Raw genomic sequence first — 19,050 nt, 5'->3', positions numbered from 1 at the left:
AGTTGCCAATTCTGATTTACTCAAACTATTCTCAGATGGACTCTCAATGGAGAGCAGAGATAAAGAGGATACATTCAAGTCCCACCCCTTCTCTTAGACTCTCAGTTCCTGTTTAGTAGACAGAAGTCACCCAGGGCCAGAGGCAGAGCTTTTTAGGGGCTGGGGACTGATACTAAGTTGACTTTCATGAAAAGGGTGGGCTTGGGGCAAAAGTAATATAGCTACCATATTACTGAACAGTTTCCAGTTCTGCCTCTCTGAAGAGTTCCCTTGGATTTCAAGCCAGTGAGTCAGATAGCTAACCTTCTATGTGGACCCAGTGCTGGCATTTCTTTAACTAAAACTCCATCTAGGACAGTCCACTGTAGTGATGAGGGGCGAGCCTTGCACACAGAATTCCAACTCTGAAACTCACTAGTTATATGGCCTTGGACAAGTCATTCACCCTTTTGTGAACTTTTCTAATCTATATAGAAGAGAAAATAAAACTAGCACCTTCTGTAACAAGTTTTATGATTAAGTAACTTAAAATAAGAAAATTGTTTAACACATGGCTTGGCACCTAGTAATGAATCGTTACATTTAAGCTAAATTTTTAAAAAGCAGTAGCGATCGAACTTCTGTTTGATGAGGAGCTCAGTGCCTGCCTGAGGCAGCCGATCACACTGCTAGGAGCCCCCATCATTAGCCAACACTGATGTACTTCCTTAAGTCTTATCACAGGTTCTCACCTGCTCCATTGAGCACTTATGATGTGAGCCCCATGGACACACTCCTGACTCTGCAACAAGAGCAGGACTGGCTTATCCTCTGTCTGTGTCCATCTTATTTTCCCCTCAGATATAGAAGTCACATGTGAAACCTGCCTGGCCTTTGTTCCCAGAGCCATTTCCTCTATATTTGTAATACCATTGAACACTGTCAACACACTTCCTTCATGAACAGAAGCACAAATCCCCAGCGGCCAGAGAAAATACCCTTAAAAGGATGCCGAGACAGAAGTTGGATTTGCCATGGCCCAGGGTGTGTTCAGGTCCCTGTATCTAGAGTCTAGTTGGACCAGCCAAGGATGGCTTCTAGTAACTTCACTGTACAGAGTCTGTGATTTCAGCTCTGATGCTTTTGGGCTAAACTCATTGAATTTATTTAAACTGCTGGGTTGTGGCTTTTCAGATGGCCTCTGTGAATGTCTTGGATGCTCCTCCATGACTCTCAAGTATATTCCATTGATGATTTTTGGTCACCAGTGAAAGTGCTTCTTTATAGGAACATCTTGGAATTTATTTGGGAAAGACTTTCAAATATTCCTTCAAACTCTCCACTTTCCTCTGCGGATGGAGCATCTGACACAATCGATTACTCCTCAAACACTCTCTTCTCTTGGCTCTGGGACACGATACGCTCCTACAGTTTTTTCTTACTTGTCCGGCCGTTCTTTCTCTGTCTCTTATGCAAGCCTCCTCTACCCACTCATTAAATACTGCAGACCCTCAAGTCTCTATCTAAGCCTGCTTCTCCTTTCACTCTTTATTTTGGTGACTTCATCAACCCCCATATTTCAAGTACCATCTATGTGCATATGACTCACACATTTTTACCTCTAGCTCAGACTTCTTTTTAGAGCTCCAAACCTTAATTATTAACTGCCTGCTTTTCTAAAATATCTCTCAAGTTCAAATTCAGCCAAATACACATGGTTTCCCTTTAAAGCTATTCTTTTCGATTGTTTCTTGAACCCATAAAGAGCACTGTCATCTACCTTTTTATGAGAACCAAAGACTTGTGGTCATCCTCAACAGTTCTCTCTCCCTTTATTCCCATTTCCAATCTATCAACAGGTTTTATTTATACCTATTTCAGATAATTATCTCTTTTATGGCACTTTTCTATCTCCACTGCCATTACCTGAATCCAAATATCACCTCCCACCTGCACGCCTGAAAATTAATCTCTCCAACCCACCACGGCTCCACAATGAAGCTGGAATGATGTGTTGGACATACAAATCTGACCACATCGTTGCTCCATGAACAAGAATTAAATGGCTTTCTATGATTCTTGGGGTAAAGAATAAAAATTCTGACTGTGGCCTGTAATGTCCTAGGTAGACTGGCCCCTGCTGCCCTCTCTAGCTGCTCACTCGCCATGCTCCCCCTGCTTTCCCACCCTCATTACACTACGTTTCTTTCTTTTCTTGAATGCAGCAGGTTCCTCACCCCGTCACACAGCCTGAGCCAGTGCTGGTTTTTCTGCTACTCCCATGTGATCCTCTGAAGCTCTCTTTGCCTAGGTATAACCTGTCCTCCTTTGGAGCTCACGCCACTGGCCACTTCCTCCCCAAAGCGATTTATTTTCCTATTATGCACTGTCCAAGGGTCATGTACCTCTCAGTTCTGATTCTTAATAGAGTTAGAAGCTTACTATTATTCTTGGTTCATTAATCCTGTCTCCTGAGCCCCAGCCACCACTAATTGTAGTTCTTTGAGAGCAGGAACTGTGCCTGTTTTGCTCACCACAATCTCACAAATGTCTGCATTTAGTGGGTGATTGTGATTATTTATTGAAGGAATGAAGTGTGAATCTCATTAGACCAAGCTAGTAACAGTGTTTCTGGGGTATTGGGATCTTCTCCAGGGTTTCTTTGCCCTTGGACCCCCAGTCTTTGCAACAGAATCTCATAGCAGGCCCTAGGTAAAGTATAAATTTACCTATGAGAGAATGCTACAGAGCCAACACTTTCTACAAATCCAAATAAAAAGACTATGACACTATTAAGGAACCGTAGTCTCCTCCTTTGTGCTTGGTCATGTCATATAGACTAGATATATCTCAGAAATCCTGTCTTCAAGCTGGGCAAGGGGAGCTACATGGGGGCTACCCAGCCCCCACTCTGGAATGTGAGCCCAATTCTGCCAAAAGGGCAGTTGACTAACTCCCCCAGGAATTCTCTGGGTTGTAGATAGGCAGAGCCTGCTCAGTCTTGGGATTCAATGCTCTAGTTTTGCCTTTAGCTGGTGAGGGAAACTGAGTAAAACCCCTCATCCATAAGTCCTTCCAAAAGAAGGATCTCTGACCCCACTGACAGCATAGTTTAGCACATAGTACATCAGTGCTCAGTAGCAAATTAATGAATAAAGCAAATAACTTTGGTTCCCTTGCCTTTATGTCATTCAGTAATCATCTGTCATTTGGTAATCACCAACGATTACAAGAAAGGAAGCCTGTGCTGGACTCTGGCATGAGGGAGATAGATAGGATGCACTCCCTGTGCTTGAAGACTTGCCATTCTCACTAGGGAGACTTGACTAAGTAAATCCAGCTTGTCTAAGTTACAAGAGAGTCTGGGGAAGGTGCTCTGATAAAGGAAACACGGGACTGAACTGGGGAAATCAGAATCATAGCTTACGGGCATTAGTGTTCCTTCGACTCAGCTGAGTCCTGTAAACACATGGCTGAAAAAGGAGAAACTCGATTTGGTTCCATGAGAACAAATGTGTGTGGGCAGCAATGTCATCCCTTCAGCTAAACAGTGAACAATGCAAACATTAAGGGAACACCTATTATGAGGTAGGCTCTGGGCTAACATCAAGAAACAAAGATAAAAGAGGTATAAACTCACCCCTGAGTAGCGTTAGACCCCTAGAAGAGACAGATAGGGAACAAATAACGAAGAATATCGGTACATTGAGGTGTGTGCAAAGTGTCACGGGGAGTTATCAGAATTTTAGAGAAGAGGGAGGATCTCTCCCAGGGGCACAGGCAACCAGAGAAGATATAATCACTGATGAAGGATGCGTTGGTGCTAATGTGGCGGAAAAGTAGGGATGGGTCCGGAAGATGATTCTTTGGTTTTGAGCTGCCTCACACCATCATGGAACCATTGGGAGTATTAAGAGCAGCAGGAGGAATTCACTCGGGGTGCTGGACCACTCTCCAGAAGTGTTCATACAGGTGTCCAAGATGAGTTGCCTCTGATCCCTGGCACTTTGCGTTAAGAGACCAAGCTTAGCATTTTCTGGCTACTTACTTTTGTTATGGCATTACCAGAACCATTGTTGTGGGGCAGGGGCTCGAGAGGCTGGGGGCTTGCAAGTTGAATGCAAGGTTTCTGACTACTGAGGCTTAGACTTAGGGTCAGAAAACCTATAGAATCCTGGCCCTGACCTTTATCAGCCATGTGACCTTTTGCAAGTTCCCTTGGTTTTCTCATCTATAAAATGGAGAAATCATTTCTACTTTTTGGAATGTTTCTGAGGACTGACCAAGATGGAGGCATGAAATGACCCGGCACAGGGATGAGGATAGAGTAAGTGCCCAGTTCCCTGCCTTCCTCTATCTGGAATTGAGTTAGCAAGTTAGCATTTGTCAGAGTTAGTTAGATATAAGTGTTTTTTAAACCCAAGGCAATTTCCTGTTAACACACTAAATTTCTACCCCACCATTTGTTTCATATAAGGCACAAAACAAAATCTTTATGTTTTTATCTCTTAAAACCAAGGGGTCAAATATATGATAACAGAAAGAGACTCGACTTTGGGTGGTGAGCACACAGTAGAGTATACAGATGTCATATTATCAAGTTGTACACCTGAAATTTACATAATGGTATTAACCAATGTTATCCCAATAAATTTGATTTCAAAAATCCAGTGGTTTTAATTGTATTACCTTAACGTAAAGCTGTTTTTTCACTATTTACCTGAAAGAATAAAGTAGGGTTTAGAATAATTTCATGAACCCAAGAATTTAACTGTAACTCCATGGTTTGACCCTAGGTATAAAGCAGCATGAGGGATAAAATCCTCCATTGATCACAGTGGAAGACAAGGGTGCCCCAACACGGCTATTGTGTAACTTTGGGCACCTCAGCTACTCTGAATCTCCATTTCTTCATATGCGAAAAGGAAGTAATAATAATCCCAACCTCACAGAGATTAATCCTCGAAGCAATTACATGAGACAATATGTGTAATACCCTTAGCACAGTGCCTGGCACATAATTAGCTCTCAGTAAATATAAGCTGTTTTCATTACGGTTATAGTCTAGTCACATGTGTGAGCCTTTTCAACATCTTTCTCCTTCCCCTTTCCCCGCCAAGGTGCCTCCACCCAGAATTCTAACACTGTGGAGCCAGAGAAGCAGGTGGACAACACTGTGAAGATGGCCGGAGTGATCGCTGGCCTCCTCATGTTCATTATTATTCTCCTGGGCGTGATGCTCACCATCAAAAGGAGGTGAGTCTGGGTTGCTGCCCTGCGGAATCTGCTGACCCCAGGTGGCCCCAACTCTGCCGCACGGCCAGGTCCTTGCTCTGTTGGTCCCGGGCAAGGACCGACTGCCCTTGATTGTGGAGGTCTTGAAGTACTCGGGCCAGTTGTGGCTCATCGTGTTGGTGACTAAAGTGTATGTGCTGCTCGCTTGGTGAGTGTTCCTGAGGTGGTCAGTTTCATATGGGGCTAGTGATTCTTATTGTTGGACCACCTTGATGTGCCGTGGGATTCCTTGTATCATGAAATGAGTCTTCTAAGATTTAACTGCTCTGTTGGATTGGTCATGTTATTGAGATAACTGGGGAGCTCTCAGAACACAGATGAGCCCAGAAATATAGATGCAGGAAAGTAGTGCTTCACCCTTCTCACTACACTACCGTCTTCTGTTTATTAGACACTCACAGGACTTGGGGATAAAACAAGGGAGTTGCAGAGAGGGGAAGGCAATATCCACCAGAGAAAGCTGATGAGCATCAACTGTCACTGTCCCAACAGTGCACTGGTTACTCCTCTAAACAGAGAGTCCTACCGCTCACCTCTCCTTAGTCCCTGGACTGGCGCCAGGTTGACGTGCCTACCTCTCACTTCCACGTCTTCTCAGTTTCAATGCCACGGTCCCCACCTTGGTCTCCACTTTCCCACTCCCCCAATCGGCCAGAGCAGACAAAACATTTATCTATATTACAGTAACATGTGCTGTGATGTTCCCTGCCGCCAATTTAAAGAGACTTTCGTATTATTAAACAAATTACTTGACACTTCAGTCTGAAGCTCTGGGTTTGATTACTCACAGAGTTCAGGGCAAGCCCAATAACAGGGACCAGGGACTTGCTTCCATCTGCAGAAAAAAAACATGCTCATCAAATTTTTATTCCCACCAAAACAAATGGACAGAATGCCCCAAAGACAGAGTCCATCCTCTACCTAAGGAGTCACATGAATATAAAGGCAGAAAGTTGAAAAAATTAGTTATGATGTCCCCATTTCCAGCCATCAGAGAGTCAGAAATACTAGTGTTCACATACCTGCAGTCAGCCTTCTGTTAGCCATTTTGGTACCAGAAAGTCCCTGAGTCTCTCATGGTTCTGTTCGGAATCAGTAAGTCCCCTCTCTGGCCAAGATATCTTGTTGGTAGGGCCTTGTCTTTTCTTGAGATCTTTTATCTAACAAGATCGTTCCTTTCCCCCAGGCTCCCAGCAGAATGAGGAGTTAAGGTCCTCATCCAGCTACTGATTTTCTGGTTGGAGAGGCTAGTGGGGAAGTGATGGTACTACGTTAATATTGGGGACCAAGAGCCCCCAAAGGGTTAAGGACAGCGCTTCATTGTCATATCATCACTGTCATCCATAAAATGTGGCTATATTGAACGTCTCAGTGACAAGTCAGCTGCTATTAGATGAGGTTGAACATGAGGTTTGATTTCTCTGGGGGCAGTAAGCACATTGCACATATAAGGTTATTGTCATGCTTCTTAGAGTGACAGACACACTGGAGGCAGAGGTGAGTTTTGGATTGTCTACCTGAAAAAAAAGTAACCAATTTAATAGAATTGCATTCCTTTCTGAAAGACCTGAAATGTTCTCATTCTTTGCCACTGATTTGGAAGTCAGATATGCTCTTCCAATTTTGCTCTTTCTAAAGCCTGGCTTAACCCACGTCACCATCGTCTGTGAGCTTGTGAAGAAAATTCGCTTCCTTCTCAACAGCTATTTCTGAAATGTGTGACTCTTTGGGAGGGAGGAAAGGACTTTCTGTTTCCAGGGTGGGAACAAGTATAAACTGAGTTCTTTGTGTGGTTTTAAAATCTTCTGTGTATCTTTATCTTTCACCTCTATCAAAATTATCCATCAGACCTAAGCAACAGGCATCACATGATCACCATTTTTCCCCAACAGGCAAAATTCAGGTGTTGTGGCAGTGGGCAGAAGTTGGGAATTTGCTGATCAGTGTTTACATATACAGTATCTTTCGTAGAAAATACAACATTTTGCTGAACTAGTTGACAGTAATAATGGACTGATGGATAAAGGGGAAGGGAAAGGGAAAAGAAAAAAAAAGGAGAGAAGAAAGATAAAGGGGGAGAAAAAAGAAATTAAGCATAACCCTGTAATTCTTCCACTGACTTACAGTGTTTTCTCATGTCTAGAGATGCCCAAAGGCCAGTGAAGTGTTTAGTGGGCTCCTTTGCCTCTTATGGGGAAAACTTCCTTGGCTGACTCTGTCACTAACTTACTGCTGGCCAGAACACTGTTCACAGCTACCTAAAAGAAAGTGATATTAAAGAAACCTTCTCTAAATTATGCACATCATCACAACTCAGGATCCCAGGGTCAGCATCTCTTCAGTCCCATCAGGATGCACAGTTAGTTCCTGGATCCAGGAGCTCTCAGAAGCTGAGCACCAGCTATATCTCCTCCCCTGGCCTGAGCTGGGTCTTCTCCCTAACCTCTGTGGACGTGGGCATGGTTTTCTCTGCTCCTAGAGGATCCAACTGGTTCAAAGTCTTCACTAAACTATGACCAAATGTTCCCAAAGCAAATTAAAATGTCCTTAGCTTCTTACCCTGAAGCATTCATTCTCACTGGCCTTAGAGCTTTCTTGTCACTCTCCAAAGAGTTTTTCTTCTGCTGTTAGGGATTTTCTATTGTGATACTGAACTAGAAAGCAGGTAGAGAATGGGCTAGAGGTACAGAGGACCAAGAGAAGGACTTAATAAAAGAAAGAAATCAATTTACAGTCATAAGACAAGGGAGGAAAGAGACATGAGAGAAGAGAGAGGGAGAAAAAAATCAGCAAATCCTGACGGATGTTTTGTTGTTGTCGCTTGGTCGTTTTGTAATGGGTGGGGAGATGTTGAAAAATGAAAGGTTACAGAAAGGGATATGAGAAGCTGGTGGGTGATACAAACAGGATTTTCTTACAGTTTGCGAAAAGATGCAAGTTCAAGTTTAGAATTCTTTATGTAGTACTTTTGGCTGTTTGAACTGGGCTTCTTAGAATGTGGGATCGTATAGAATCAGGGCTGCATGGAGATATACAGGATGAGTGTCTCCATGAAGATGAGTGCATGGGTCTATGGGCTACATAGATAGGCAGATGGATAGATTGTTAAGTGGGTAGATGAATAGATGGTTGGATGGATGGATGGATGGATGGATGGATGGATGGATGGATGGATGGATGGATGGGTGGGTGGGTTTACGAGCTGGGTGGATGGGTAGATAGTCAAATGGGTGGTTAAATGGAGAACTTAGTCCTGTTTAAATAGTGTGGAACAAGAAAGAGAAGATGTGTCTCAAGTCAGTCTTGTCAGCCAGCTGAAAAGAAGATTCTGCAGTATGTGATTTATTAATTTTAGGGTTTAGTGATTTTTTTTTCCTAAGCACAGCTGTCTTCCTCTTCAGGATTTTTGATCTCAGGCAATCTGTTACCAGCAATACCACTGTATCCTTGTAAATTTAGACCTTCAGTAAATCTTTTTCAAGCCTTAGAGAAAACACACATGTATACTGTGTTTTGGTCACAGAATAAAGAACTATAACCCTTGCCCTGGAAGACTTTGCAATTTAATTGGGGAAAGGTACTCAATTAATGAAAGCTTGTCAGTTGCTCTGAAGCTGCATCAGGATAGCAGCTGGATTTTGGTGACAAACAGGATAACTCAGAGAAGCTACCTAGAAGTGATGGTTTGAAGATTAAGGAAACACGTTGTCATGAGGAGGTCACCCAGGCAGAGGTGAATCCTGAAGGTTGAGAGCAGAAAAGCCAGAGGGTCTAGAATGCAGAGTGCAGCCTGGAACTGCTGACAGTGAGGAAATCCTGGCTCGGGATGGAGGTCTTGTAGTTGGTCCAAAACACACAAAACCTTAGACCTAGTGAAGAGTGACCTCTCAGAGACTCAGATCCCTCAAGTGAAAATGAGAATAATGCCTGCTTTGTGGGGTTATGGGTGGATTAAAATAGATAAGCATGTGCTATCTCACTGCCCGACTCACAGTACTGTTCAACACACATCCGTTTCCTTCCTTCCCCAAGGAAGCACAGGCTAGTGGTCAAGAACATGAGCTTCAGAGCCCGGTGGCTATCAAATACAGTTACTAAGTGATCTTAGCCAAGATTCTTAATTTTCTTTGCCTCCGTTTCCTCATCTGTGAAGTTGGGGTGATAGTAATACTTACATGTCAGGGCGGTTGTGAGGAATATATGAATTAATGCATGGTAAGAGTTGAGAACACTGCCTAACTATGTAAATATTTATTTTTATTTTATTACTATTTTAATATTTCTAAAGAGGTGAACATTTAGTTCCTGGTCACCAGAGTAAAAAAGCAGTAAACCTTATATCTGTGAACTAGGTGGGGGCATATCTTCCCTTTATTGAGCCCTATTATATATTTTAGTTATTCAGATTAATATATTCTAATATTAAGTTAGAGTTATATAATTTACTTCTAATACTTTATATATTATATATAATTTGAATATAATTTAAATTAATATAATCTAGTGTTAATACCCACAGTGACTCTTGGAAATAGGTAATTATTGCCCCCAAACTTGAGAAGGAGAAACTGAGACTCAAGATATTTAGTGATTTGCTCAAGATCATCAGTTAGCAAACAGTAGTACTAGGATGCTAAGGTATACCATATTTTCATTCTTAAAGCTGTTTAAGCTCGCAGTTATTTGTGCCATTAACTCTCTACATGGATGAGGAAACAAAGGTCCAGGAGAAAGAATCAACTTACCCAAGGTGTCACAGCGAGCAAGTCAAAGAGCTGGGATCAGAACACTGGCCTCTTGAGTCTCAGCCCAGTGTTCTTGACAATATGGAGAATATATGCATCTTCATTAAATGGAGCCTGAACTCGCCGTCCTCGAAGAATCACATTTCCAGGCACTGGACCACAGGGCCAGCAATGACGAAGAGGAATGGTCTCCTTATAGTGCTGATCTGTATGGTTGGCAAAGGGAATTTGATTACTTCCTTAGGCTTTTCCCATTCCCATCCATCACAGTCAAGAGTTCTTCACCCCTTTTGTCATCCAGGACCACTCTTCATTTGGCCCAAGATATTGACCAGTTTTATGATATTAACCAGATCTTGCTGCACTGTGGCTCATTTTCCCCAGCTCAGTCTCCCAAGGAGACCTGGGACTTCCTTTCTGTCATGGCTTCTTGGGTTTCAAAGTCACTTTCCTTCTGAAGCTAAAAAGTTGGACTCTCCTGATAAATGAGAGGAAGCTTAGAAGTGGCCCTGCCATGGGGGCCTTGGCCAGTTCCTACTTGAGAGGGGGAGATTTGAGGCTCTGAGGGTATGTTCCCACTTTGCAGATATAATTACCACATCTTCCTGTGCCAAGCAAATTGGATAACGTTTGCAATTAACTAAATATCTTGAGGGAAGGAACTATTCCTGCCTACTCAGATGGATATTTGGGAACCTGGTTTACTCAGCAATTTTTCTCAATCTACAAATGTACCAGTTAGTGTCAGTATAACTAAGTCTGTAAAATAAAAGCATTCTTACTTATTTTCATACCGAACATAAAAAGTTATTACGAAGGGAAAATCATGAAATTATTTGAGTTGTTTATTGTTCAGAAACCAAGAGCTAGAAGGGACATCAGAAAAAGATTGCAGGCAATTATTTTTTCAAACTTTCTTTTGGAGAGTGGAATTCTTAGTCATGTGAAATCTTAAATGAAACTGCAATTTATAAAATAGATAAAAATGGAAGAACTCTGACTTTGGCAGATAGTGGGGCCTACCTGCCTAGTATCTTCATCCCCTGTTACAAGGAGACTGTTCTGCAGAACCTCTGGGCTCCTGGAAACACAGTTTGGAAACCACTCAAATAGTTCAGCTCATCTAAGGATAGGATAAGGAAATGAAGGCACAGATCATTTTTCAAGTTGTAGTCTTTTCAGACTGAAGATTGGAATTCCTCTTAGTGTAGTGCTCTTTCGTGAAGTTTGAATTTTGCTCTCGTTATCTACTGATATGTAACAAACTACTCCCTGAAATTTCATAGCTTAAAAATAAGCCATGAAATTTAGTGACTTATTTTTCTCATGAATCTGTACTTTTCGCAGGGCTTGATGAGAATGACTTGGTTCTGTCCCATGATATCAAGGGCCTCAGTTGGCATAATTTAGTTGTCTAGGGCTGGGACAGATGGGGGGCACCTGGATATCTCTTTGTCTTCATGCAGTCTGAGGGCCTCTATGTAGTCTCTCCACATGGTCTATCTAGCATGGCAACCTCAGCATACTTGGACTTCTTATGTGGAGACTCAGGGTTCTAAGTGAGAGTTGCAAAAACCTGGACAGAGCTACAAGGCTTCTTTTTGACATATCCTAGAAAATCCCAAAAGGTAACTCTTATCACATTCTATTGTGCATATAAGGCCAGCCCTGATTCAAAATGGGAGGACACTACACATAGCCATGAGGATTGGGAAGTGTGGATCATTGGGGAGCCATCTTGGATGGTAGCTATACGATTTTCTTGCTTTTGGCATGACCTTACTAAATAGAGTCTGGTGTGACTTGAACCGAAACAGAGAAAATAGAAGTCATTATGGTTTTCCTTAGATCATGAGATCACTGTCATGTAGTAGAGTGGTAGACTAGTTCTAGAAGGCCACAGAAATCTGACCCAATATGAAAAACCCATAATTATAATGAAGCTAGTTTTAGTTGACCATAAGAAATAACTTTCAAACAACTGAAACAGCCAACATGAGATGTGGCTTCTTCTGTTAGTAGTGAGTTTCTCCATCATAGGAGAGGTCTCTCTCATTTTTCTACCTCTGAAACTATCTGATTCTCAGAGAAGATGACTGGTAGAAAAACGTACATCTCCTTGAGCTTAGGGATGCTGAAATACTATGTGCATTTCTAAGAATCAAGATTTCATATCAATCTAATTCTTGTTTATTTTTCTTTTTCCCCCTTTTTGGACATTTCCTTCATCTGACTGCCCATCAATATATAGAAGAAATGCTTATTCCTACTCCTATTACTTGTAAGTATCGACCTGGGGTTAACTTTGCTTCATGCCCTGTAAGGGAACCTGTAGCATGCATTTCCCGCACCAACCAAGTGTCTGTTGGTTTCTCATATTCACTTCTGTCTAAATCATCTGTAACCCCAAAGTTTTTATTTTGCATAGATGTTTTCCATTTGAAAATACACTGTCATTGCTCATGTCTGTTGTGTTTCTGCCATCTTGGATTTTTTCACTCTATTTTTGGAGATGCAGAGGGCTGCTTCTCCTTATTCAGTGTAAATTTCTCGTTAGAAACCCCCAAATTCCAGCGAGAGGTCAACCTAATCCTCCTGCAAGACTTGCTCACATAAAATGAAATCACAGATCTCAGCAACTTCAGAGTCCATTTGTGTCCACTTGGGGGACAGGTAACCCAAGGGTCTCAAAGGTTAGAAAGAAATTCCTTTGCTGTTTCTACTATTTTGGGAAGTCTACAGGGAATCATACTATCTAGAAACAGCTTCACAGGTGACATCCAATGTCTTTGCTTTGAGCTGGAATTATCTCAGTTTGATTTTAGCGTTAGTTATCTCATCTGTCAATGCATTTTGTCTGTAGTTATAGATGGCTGATTGCCTGTCAACTTTTTATTGCACTTTCTAAATAAATGATGATGGTATTTCTCATTAGTAAACCAGACATTTTCAAAACATAAGGGTAAAGTATAAAAACTCCATAAATAGGTCCTTGGTAATGAAATGTTAGAAAACCACCAAATTAGTCCCATGTTCCTAATATGCATTTTCCATATTTTAAAGTTGAGGTCCAGAGAGGTATGTCAAGTCATATATTCAGTTAACAAAAAGATAGGATTAAAATTCAGAATACCTGGCTCCATGTGAAGTATGTTGTCCGTCATTGCATGCTGTCCCCTACCCCTGGGAAACTCGGCCTTGTGAGAGAGGCCATGTCTGTCAGTGATCATCTGCTGAAGCCTTCACAGATGAAGATGGAGCTAGCAAAAGCCTCCTCCACCCCCTCTACTCAGTGCTTATGTCCACAGGTCAATAGGCCCCAGAAGTGAGCAGATAAGATTCTGATACCACTACTCTCGTGTTAGATAGAAACCAATGGAATTCTACCACCAACACCAGAAGTACCAGGGAACTTTCTTTATTCATTCATTTGAAAGACATGCATTGAATATGCACATTATGTTCCAGACACTGTGGCTGGAGAGATGACCAAGACTTTGAGCTTCACCCTAACAGTTCTCGAGTCTACCTGAGAGACTAGCATAAAATCAAATACTTGAAGTGTCGACTGAGAGGTGTCTATATGTACTGTGGTAGAAGAGCACTTAGTTGGGTGACTAATTTTTAATGGGGTAGAGGATAGATATCAGTGCTTTTAGAGACATAGTTACTCATACTGAAGAAATAAGAATTCTGACCAGAGGCAACAGCATTGGTAAAGGGATAAAACTATGAAATGACATGGGGTATTTTTGCTTTGGTGGAAAAAGAATGAGCTTTAAGAATCATGCAGCTCTGGGTTCAAGTCTCATCCTCATCACTCACCAGTTAGGCAGACTTGATCAAATTTTCTAAACCCTTTGAGCCTCATTTCTCAGCTCTAAGATAGTGACAATATGCCTAACTCATAGAGTTACCTTGAAGAGGGAATCAAATGACTTTGTAAAGTGCTTATCACAAAGTTGGCACTCATGAAATGTTACTTTTCTTTCTCTCCCCTTTCAGAAACCATAAGGGGTCAGGGCACTAGTGGTGGCTCCTGGGAGCTCCTTGGTCTTCCTGGAGTTCTTATGGCATCAATGTTCCACAGTAGGTGTGGGCATGGAATGACCCATCACAACCTCTGGGCACTTCACCCCCGCAATCTGTTAGCCAGTGTATATAGCACTGTTTTTGGTTGCCTGTTTCATACCATTCATTGTGCTCTGTGCTCTGATGAAATCAGACATGACCAGTGTTGGAGCGTAGGAGACAGTTATACAGGTACTTATAGTTCAAGGTGCATTGATGCATAAGGGCCTTTCAATTGGTACAAACTTGGAGTTGTAGGTCACAGACCCTAGAATGTGAAACTCATGCTAGCTCAAGAACCTACCATGGTTAAAGATTCAGAGGAAGAGAAGACTTGGAAAAGCAGACAGAGAAATAAGAAAAGAACCATAAGAAGTGTGAGGAGAAAGGCATTGCAGAAGGAGGAATTGACAATAGCAGAGATGCTGCGGAGAAATGGAGGCGGAAGGTGTGGGCACAGCCCTGACATTTGGCCATCACTAGTCATTTGTGCAGGTCATGGGTAGTGATTGTAAAGGTAGCCAACCTATCTGGGGTCTATGAAGAGGAATACTTCTTTTTAATCATTGGACCCTAAAACAGTGGTGAAATATGAGATTACCCACTTGAAGGGCCAGAAAGTCCTGGACACATGTATAGGTAAAGTTGAGGAGCCTATGCAGAAGGAACAGGCTGAAGATGCTGAAGATGGTGGCTATGGAAGGGAAGGTTTGGAGGCAAAGTTTGGGGGGACAGGGAGTAGCCTAGGATGGGTGGAGGATCAGGTATTGTGAGACCATAGGACTGAGAGATGTGTGTAGAGATGGAGAAGTGAGAACAAAAAGGAGAGAAGGACCTCCATGATCTCCACATTCAAAACCCCACCCTGCTGAGCCTTAGGTACAGACCCTGAGTGGGTGCTTTAAACCCTCTCTATTCAAAGCATGGTCCATAGACCTGCAGCATTCGCATCGCCCAGGAGTTTGTTGGAACCACAACACCTGGGGTCCCAGCTCAGACCTCCTGAGTCAGAACCTGCATTGTAACGAGATCTCTGGTGACTCACATGCATGGTAAACTTTGAGAAGCACTGACTTAACCAGAGTCTCAGTTGTCTCATCTATAAAATAGAAAAAATAATGCCCTCCTCAAAGAGGTTGGGGGAGGGCCATTTGGTTCATCTAAAAGCCCCAAAATTGCCCATGAAACAGAAATCCTCCAACATACTTTAGCTGAACAATTTTTTTCATAAAATCCATGTTTATTCATTCAAGAAATATTTGTGGGGTGCCCATTTATGTGGCAGGCACTGGTCAAGGTTCTAGGGTATAAGAGTACAACAAACAAAATCCTTGCCCACATGGAGGTTTTTAATGGGGTAGATAGAAAATAAACAACATATAAAAGAAAAGAAAGTAGTATAGATGTTATGTAATGGCCAAGAGAGCTAAGGAGAAAAGAGATAAACCAGAGAAAGAGGAAAGAAAGTGTGGGTGGGGGAGGAGCAGGGGAATATTTTTTTTCAAACAAAAGACCCTCAAGGGCTCCCAGCATTGAAAGTCCCTGTACACAAGACCAGGGGTACAAACTTTTTCTATTAGGAATCCAGAGTAAATATCTTTAGCTTTACAGTCTCATATGGACTGTGTAGCATCTACTGAACTTTGACATAACATAAAAGCAGCTATAAGCAATATATAAATGAATGAGCATGGATATATTCCTGTAAAATGTATCTTAAAAAATCAGATAGTGGGCCAGATTCATTCTGAGGGCCATAGTTTGCAATCCCTGCCCTAGACTTTTGAGATAGGGAGAGGATGGGGTTCAAGATTCACCCTATTTATTGAGCTCCTACTGTGATCTGCACCTTGTGTTTGCTGTTGCAGACACAAAGGTGAATGAAGCACACCTGAACCAGCCTAGGAAGAGGCAGAAGTTGAAAAGAATTACCTGTTGGTGCTACCGTATGCTAGGTTCATATAATGCTTGCCAAGTTCATTTAGACGTTAAGACTGAGGTTTAAGGACTTGTCTACATCCCACAGCCAGGATATGGCAGGGCTAGGGTTTGAACACAGGACTACATACCCCCAAGTTCTACTCATCCTTTTCACTAAACCCTGTTCTTCAGGAGATGGAGGGACTCCTGCCTGGACCATGTACTTGGCCAGGCTGCGGGAGAGCCAGGGTTCCAAGTCAAGTCCATCTGCCTGTAGAGCTTCTGATTTGTGCATGGACATCGGCACCTTGCTAGGGACAAGAAGTGGTAGCTAGTTCTGGCTAGCAAGGAGGCTCTTGAGACAGTCCTGTTTTTGCTATCCTGGGGATTTGCCACATGGTTAGAGCCGAAAGTAATGGGCTGCCAGATCAGAGGTTCCCAAGGGGTTAGAGTGAAGGGTGACCAAAGAGCACCAAAGAGCAGCATAAAAAGAGTTATAGACAGAAGGATCCAGGGACCCAGGGACACAGGAGAATCTAGAATGAGGTTCTTCATTGTCCAGGACACACAAAAATGAGAATAATGTGAGTTTTGGTGTCAGATCTAGATCATAAATGCTAGGTCAAATTGTTCTATCAAATTGTTCTGACCTTGAACTATCATAGAACCACTCTGAGCTTCAGTTTTTTCATCTGAAAAATGGTGATAACAATAGTGACTTGCCAGCATTTTCATGAGCAGTGATGAGAGAGAGTTTATATAGTGTGGTTGACACAAAGTAGGTGTTTTATAAATAGCAGCTATTATTCCTCGTATTCTGAGCTGACAGAAATGCTTCTCTAGAACTCTTTTTGGCCTTTCTATAGTAAAGCAACACCCAACAACTTCACTATCTGCTTTTTAAAAACATATTAAGAGTTGACGTGTATTCACAGGTTAATTTAGCTCAAGGTGTGTGATGGACACAATAATTGTTTCAAACAGACAGTTTAGCGTAGTAGATCCTGTAAAAGCACTAAGGTGTTTACCAACCGTTCTGGCAAAGAGAGAGCACTTAACTGTCTCACTAAGCCTTGGACAAATGCCTTGTACCTGTGTCACAGAGGTGGAAAACAGTGATCTGAGCTGATTCCCGTCTGCAGACACTCTGGAACTCTTGGGCTTTTTTCTGTCTCCTTCCCCTCTCTCCCTATTTCAGCATATTCAAATCCTGCATCTATCTATTCTTCAAGGTGTAGGTCAGACACAGGAAGTTTTCCCTGACCATCTCCACCTGAGGGGATGGCCTTTTCCCCCAACTCTCACCGCAATTACTTTGTCATCCTGGGCAGGAGCAAACTTCTTGAGGCTGTTTCTTGTTCATTTGGGGTGTTCCCCCACGGTGCCCCCAACATGCTCAGTGAAGCCTAGTAAATCTACGTGGAATGAATGAAAGAACAAGATGAAATTAAAAGACATAACGGCTAAAGTTAACAGGGAGATGATCTATTCTTAAAAAGAAAACAAATTGCAATAATTTTTAGATAAATCCAGACCTTGTACCCGCCTTTGCTTTTGTGGCTTGAAGGCAACCTTTGCTCCAGTTCAGCATCTGTGACTTGGACAAGCCACTCAACTTTTTCTGAGTTTCAGGTTCCTGATATGTAAAGTGGAGCTTAAAAAAAAAATGTGTATCTCACAGAGATCTTGCCAGGACTCAATGAGATAATGTTTGGAAACTGCCTAGGCCTAGGGTACAGCAGGTCCTCAACGAAAGAAAGAAACTGCCTCTTTCGCTCAAATGCAGACATCTTTTCACATCATAGACTGTTGCAAATCAAATATCATTGCCTCAGTACATGTAAAGAGGAATTTGAAGTGATTATACCAAGAGAAACTCATAAAAAATTGTATGCAATTCATCAGTCACTTCAAATAAAAAGGAAGAGAAAATAGAAACAGAAGGAAACCATTTAAAAATGATAAGTATCAATTACCAAAAGCTAACAGCAAACATATCGACAGGTGAACATCTACAGCACTACGAGGAAGGCAGGTCAGAGGCGGCTGCCACGTTCAGCCAAGGGGAACACGTTGGTGAGAATTCTGATCCTTGGGCCCCACCCCCAGATCTGCTCATTTCCTTTGAAAGTGCGGCGTGGGAATCTGCATTTTAACACATCTCAGATGATTATTTTGCATGCCGGCTTTGGGAATAACTTCTCTCGTCCTCACATCACCCTGCTAGAACTGTCTTTTTCTCTGTGTTGCACCTTTGAACTTGCCATGCCCTCTTTCTGGTATGTCTATCCACCTTCGGTACCTGGTAAATTCCAATATCTTTTAAAAAGGGAAAGTGTTATTCTCTTATTTAGGTGGCTCTCCCCAACTCCCACAGATCATATGCATAGTCCTGGGCTCCTATTTTTGTTACTGCCTTCACCTTGTATTCATCCACTCATGCACGAACCATTCTCAGATTATACTGCCCTTGGTGTGTTTGCACATCTGTCTCCTTATCAGTGGGGACTGTGTATTCTTCATCTTTCATTTCCCAGTGACTAGTTTGGGGCCCAGAACAAATCAGGCATCATAAGAACATTGATGCCCCCTCCATGTTTTCAATCTCCTATTGAGTTCTATTATTCCATTCTCTAGATGTTATTTCATATCCATTTTCGTTTATTTTGGCATATGGTGATGGTGGGCTTTCAGATCACCTAATTTGTAATTTTACGTTGGTTTTAGGTTTCTAAATATTGTACTTCCGTTGTCACAATTATAAATGTGTAAAACTAATGAATGCTGCTGCGATAAGATAGATATAAATGCACCGGATACATCATGTGTACAGATAGGTTTGGAGAGGGGTTGTGACTGAATGGATGCTTTCTTGTTTACTCTATTGAATTAGAGTCTAAACACATCGGTCATGAATACCAAACAGAGCAAACTTACAAGTCAGAATCTGTCACCTTAATTGGGGTCAGATAGAAATGAGTATTTCCCTTCCAAAGGTGGCAAAAGATGTGTATATTTTGATTTTGAGTTTATACTTTGT

The 19,050-nt window shown here is 42.1% G+C and overlaps 1 protein-coding gene across 1 annotated transcript in view; it reads left to right on the top strand.

Annotated features, from left to right (window-relative positions):
- The window catches only part of PTPRT (protein tyrosine phosphatase, receptor type T), a 675,700-nt gene that overhangs the window by 528,672 nt on the left and 127,978 nt on the right, over positions 1 to 19,050 (top strand). Inside the window, exon 14 of the mRNA XM_015596894.1 lies at positions 5,100 to 5,235. Coding sequence (XP_015452380.1) covers positions 5,100 to 5,235 — 136 coding nt within the window. The remainder of the gene's footprint in view (positions 1 to 5,099; positions 5,236 to 19,050) is intronic.

This window comes from Pteropus alecto, unplaced genomic scaffold, assembly GCF_000325575.1.
Source record: "Pteropus alecto unplaced genomic scaffold, ASM32557v1 scaffold45, whole genome shotgun sequence".
Lineage (NCBI taxonomy): Eukaryota > Metazoa > Chordata > Mammalia > Chiroptera > Pteropodidae > Pteropus > Pteropus alecto.
The sequence above is the reverse complement of the archived record's forward strand: the minus strand, read 5'-3'. Positions and strand labels throughout refer to the sequence as shown.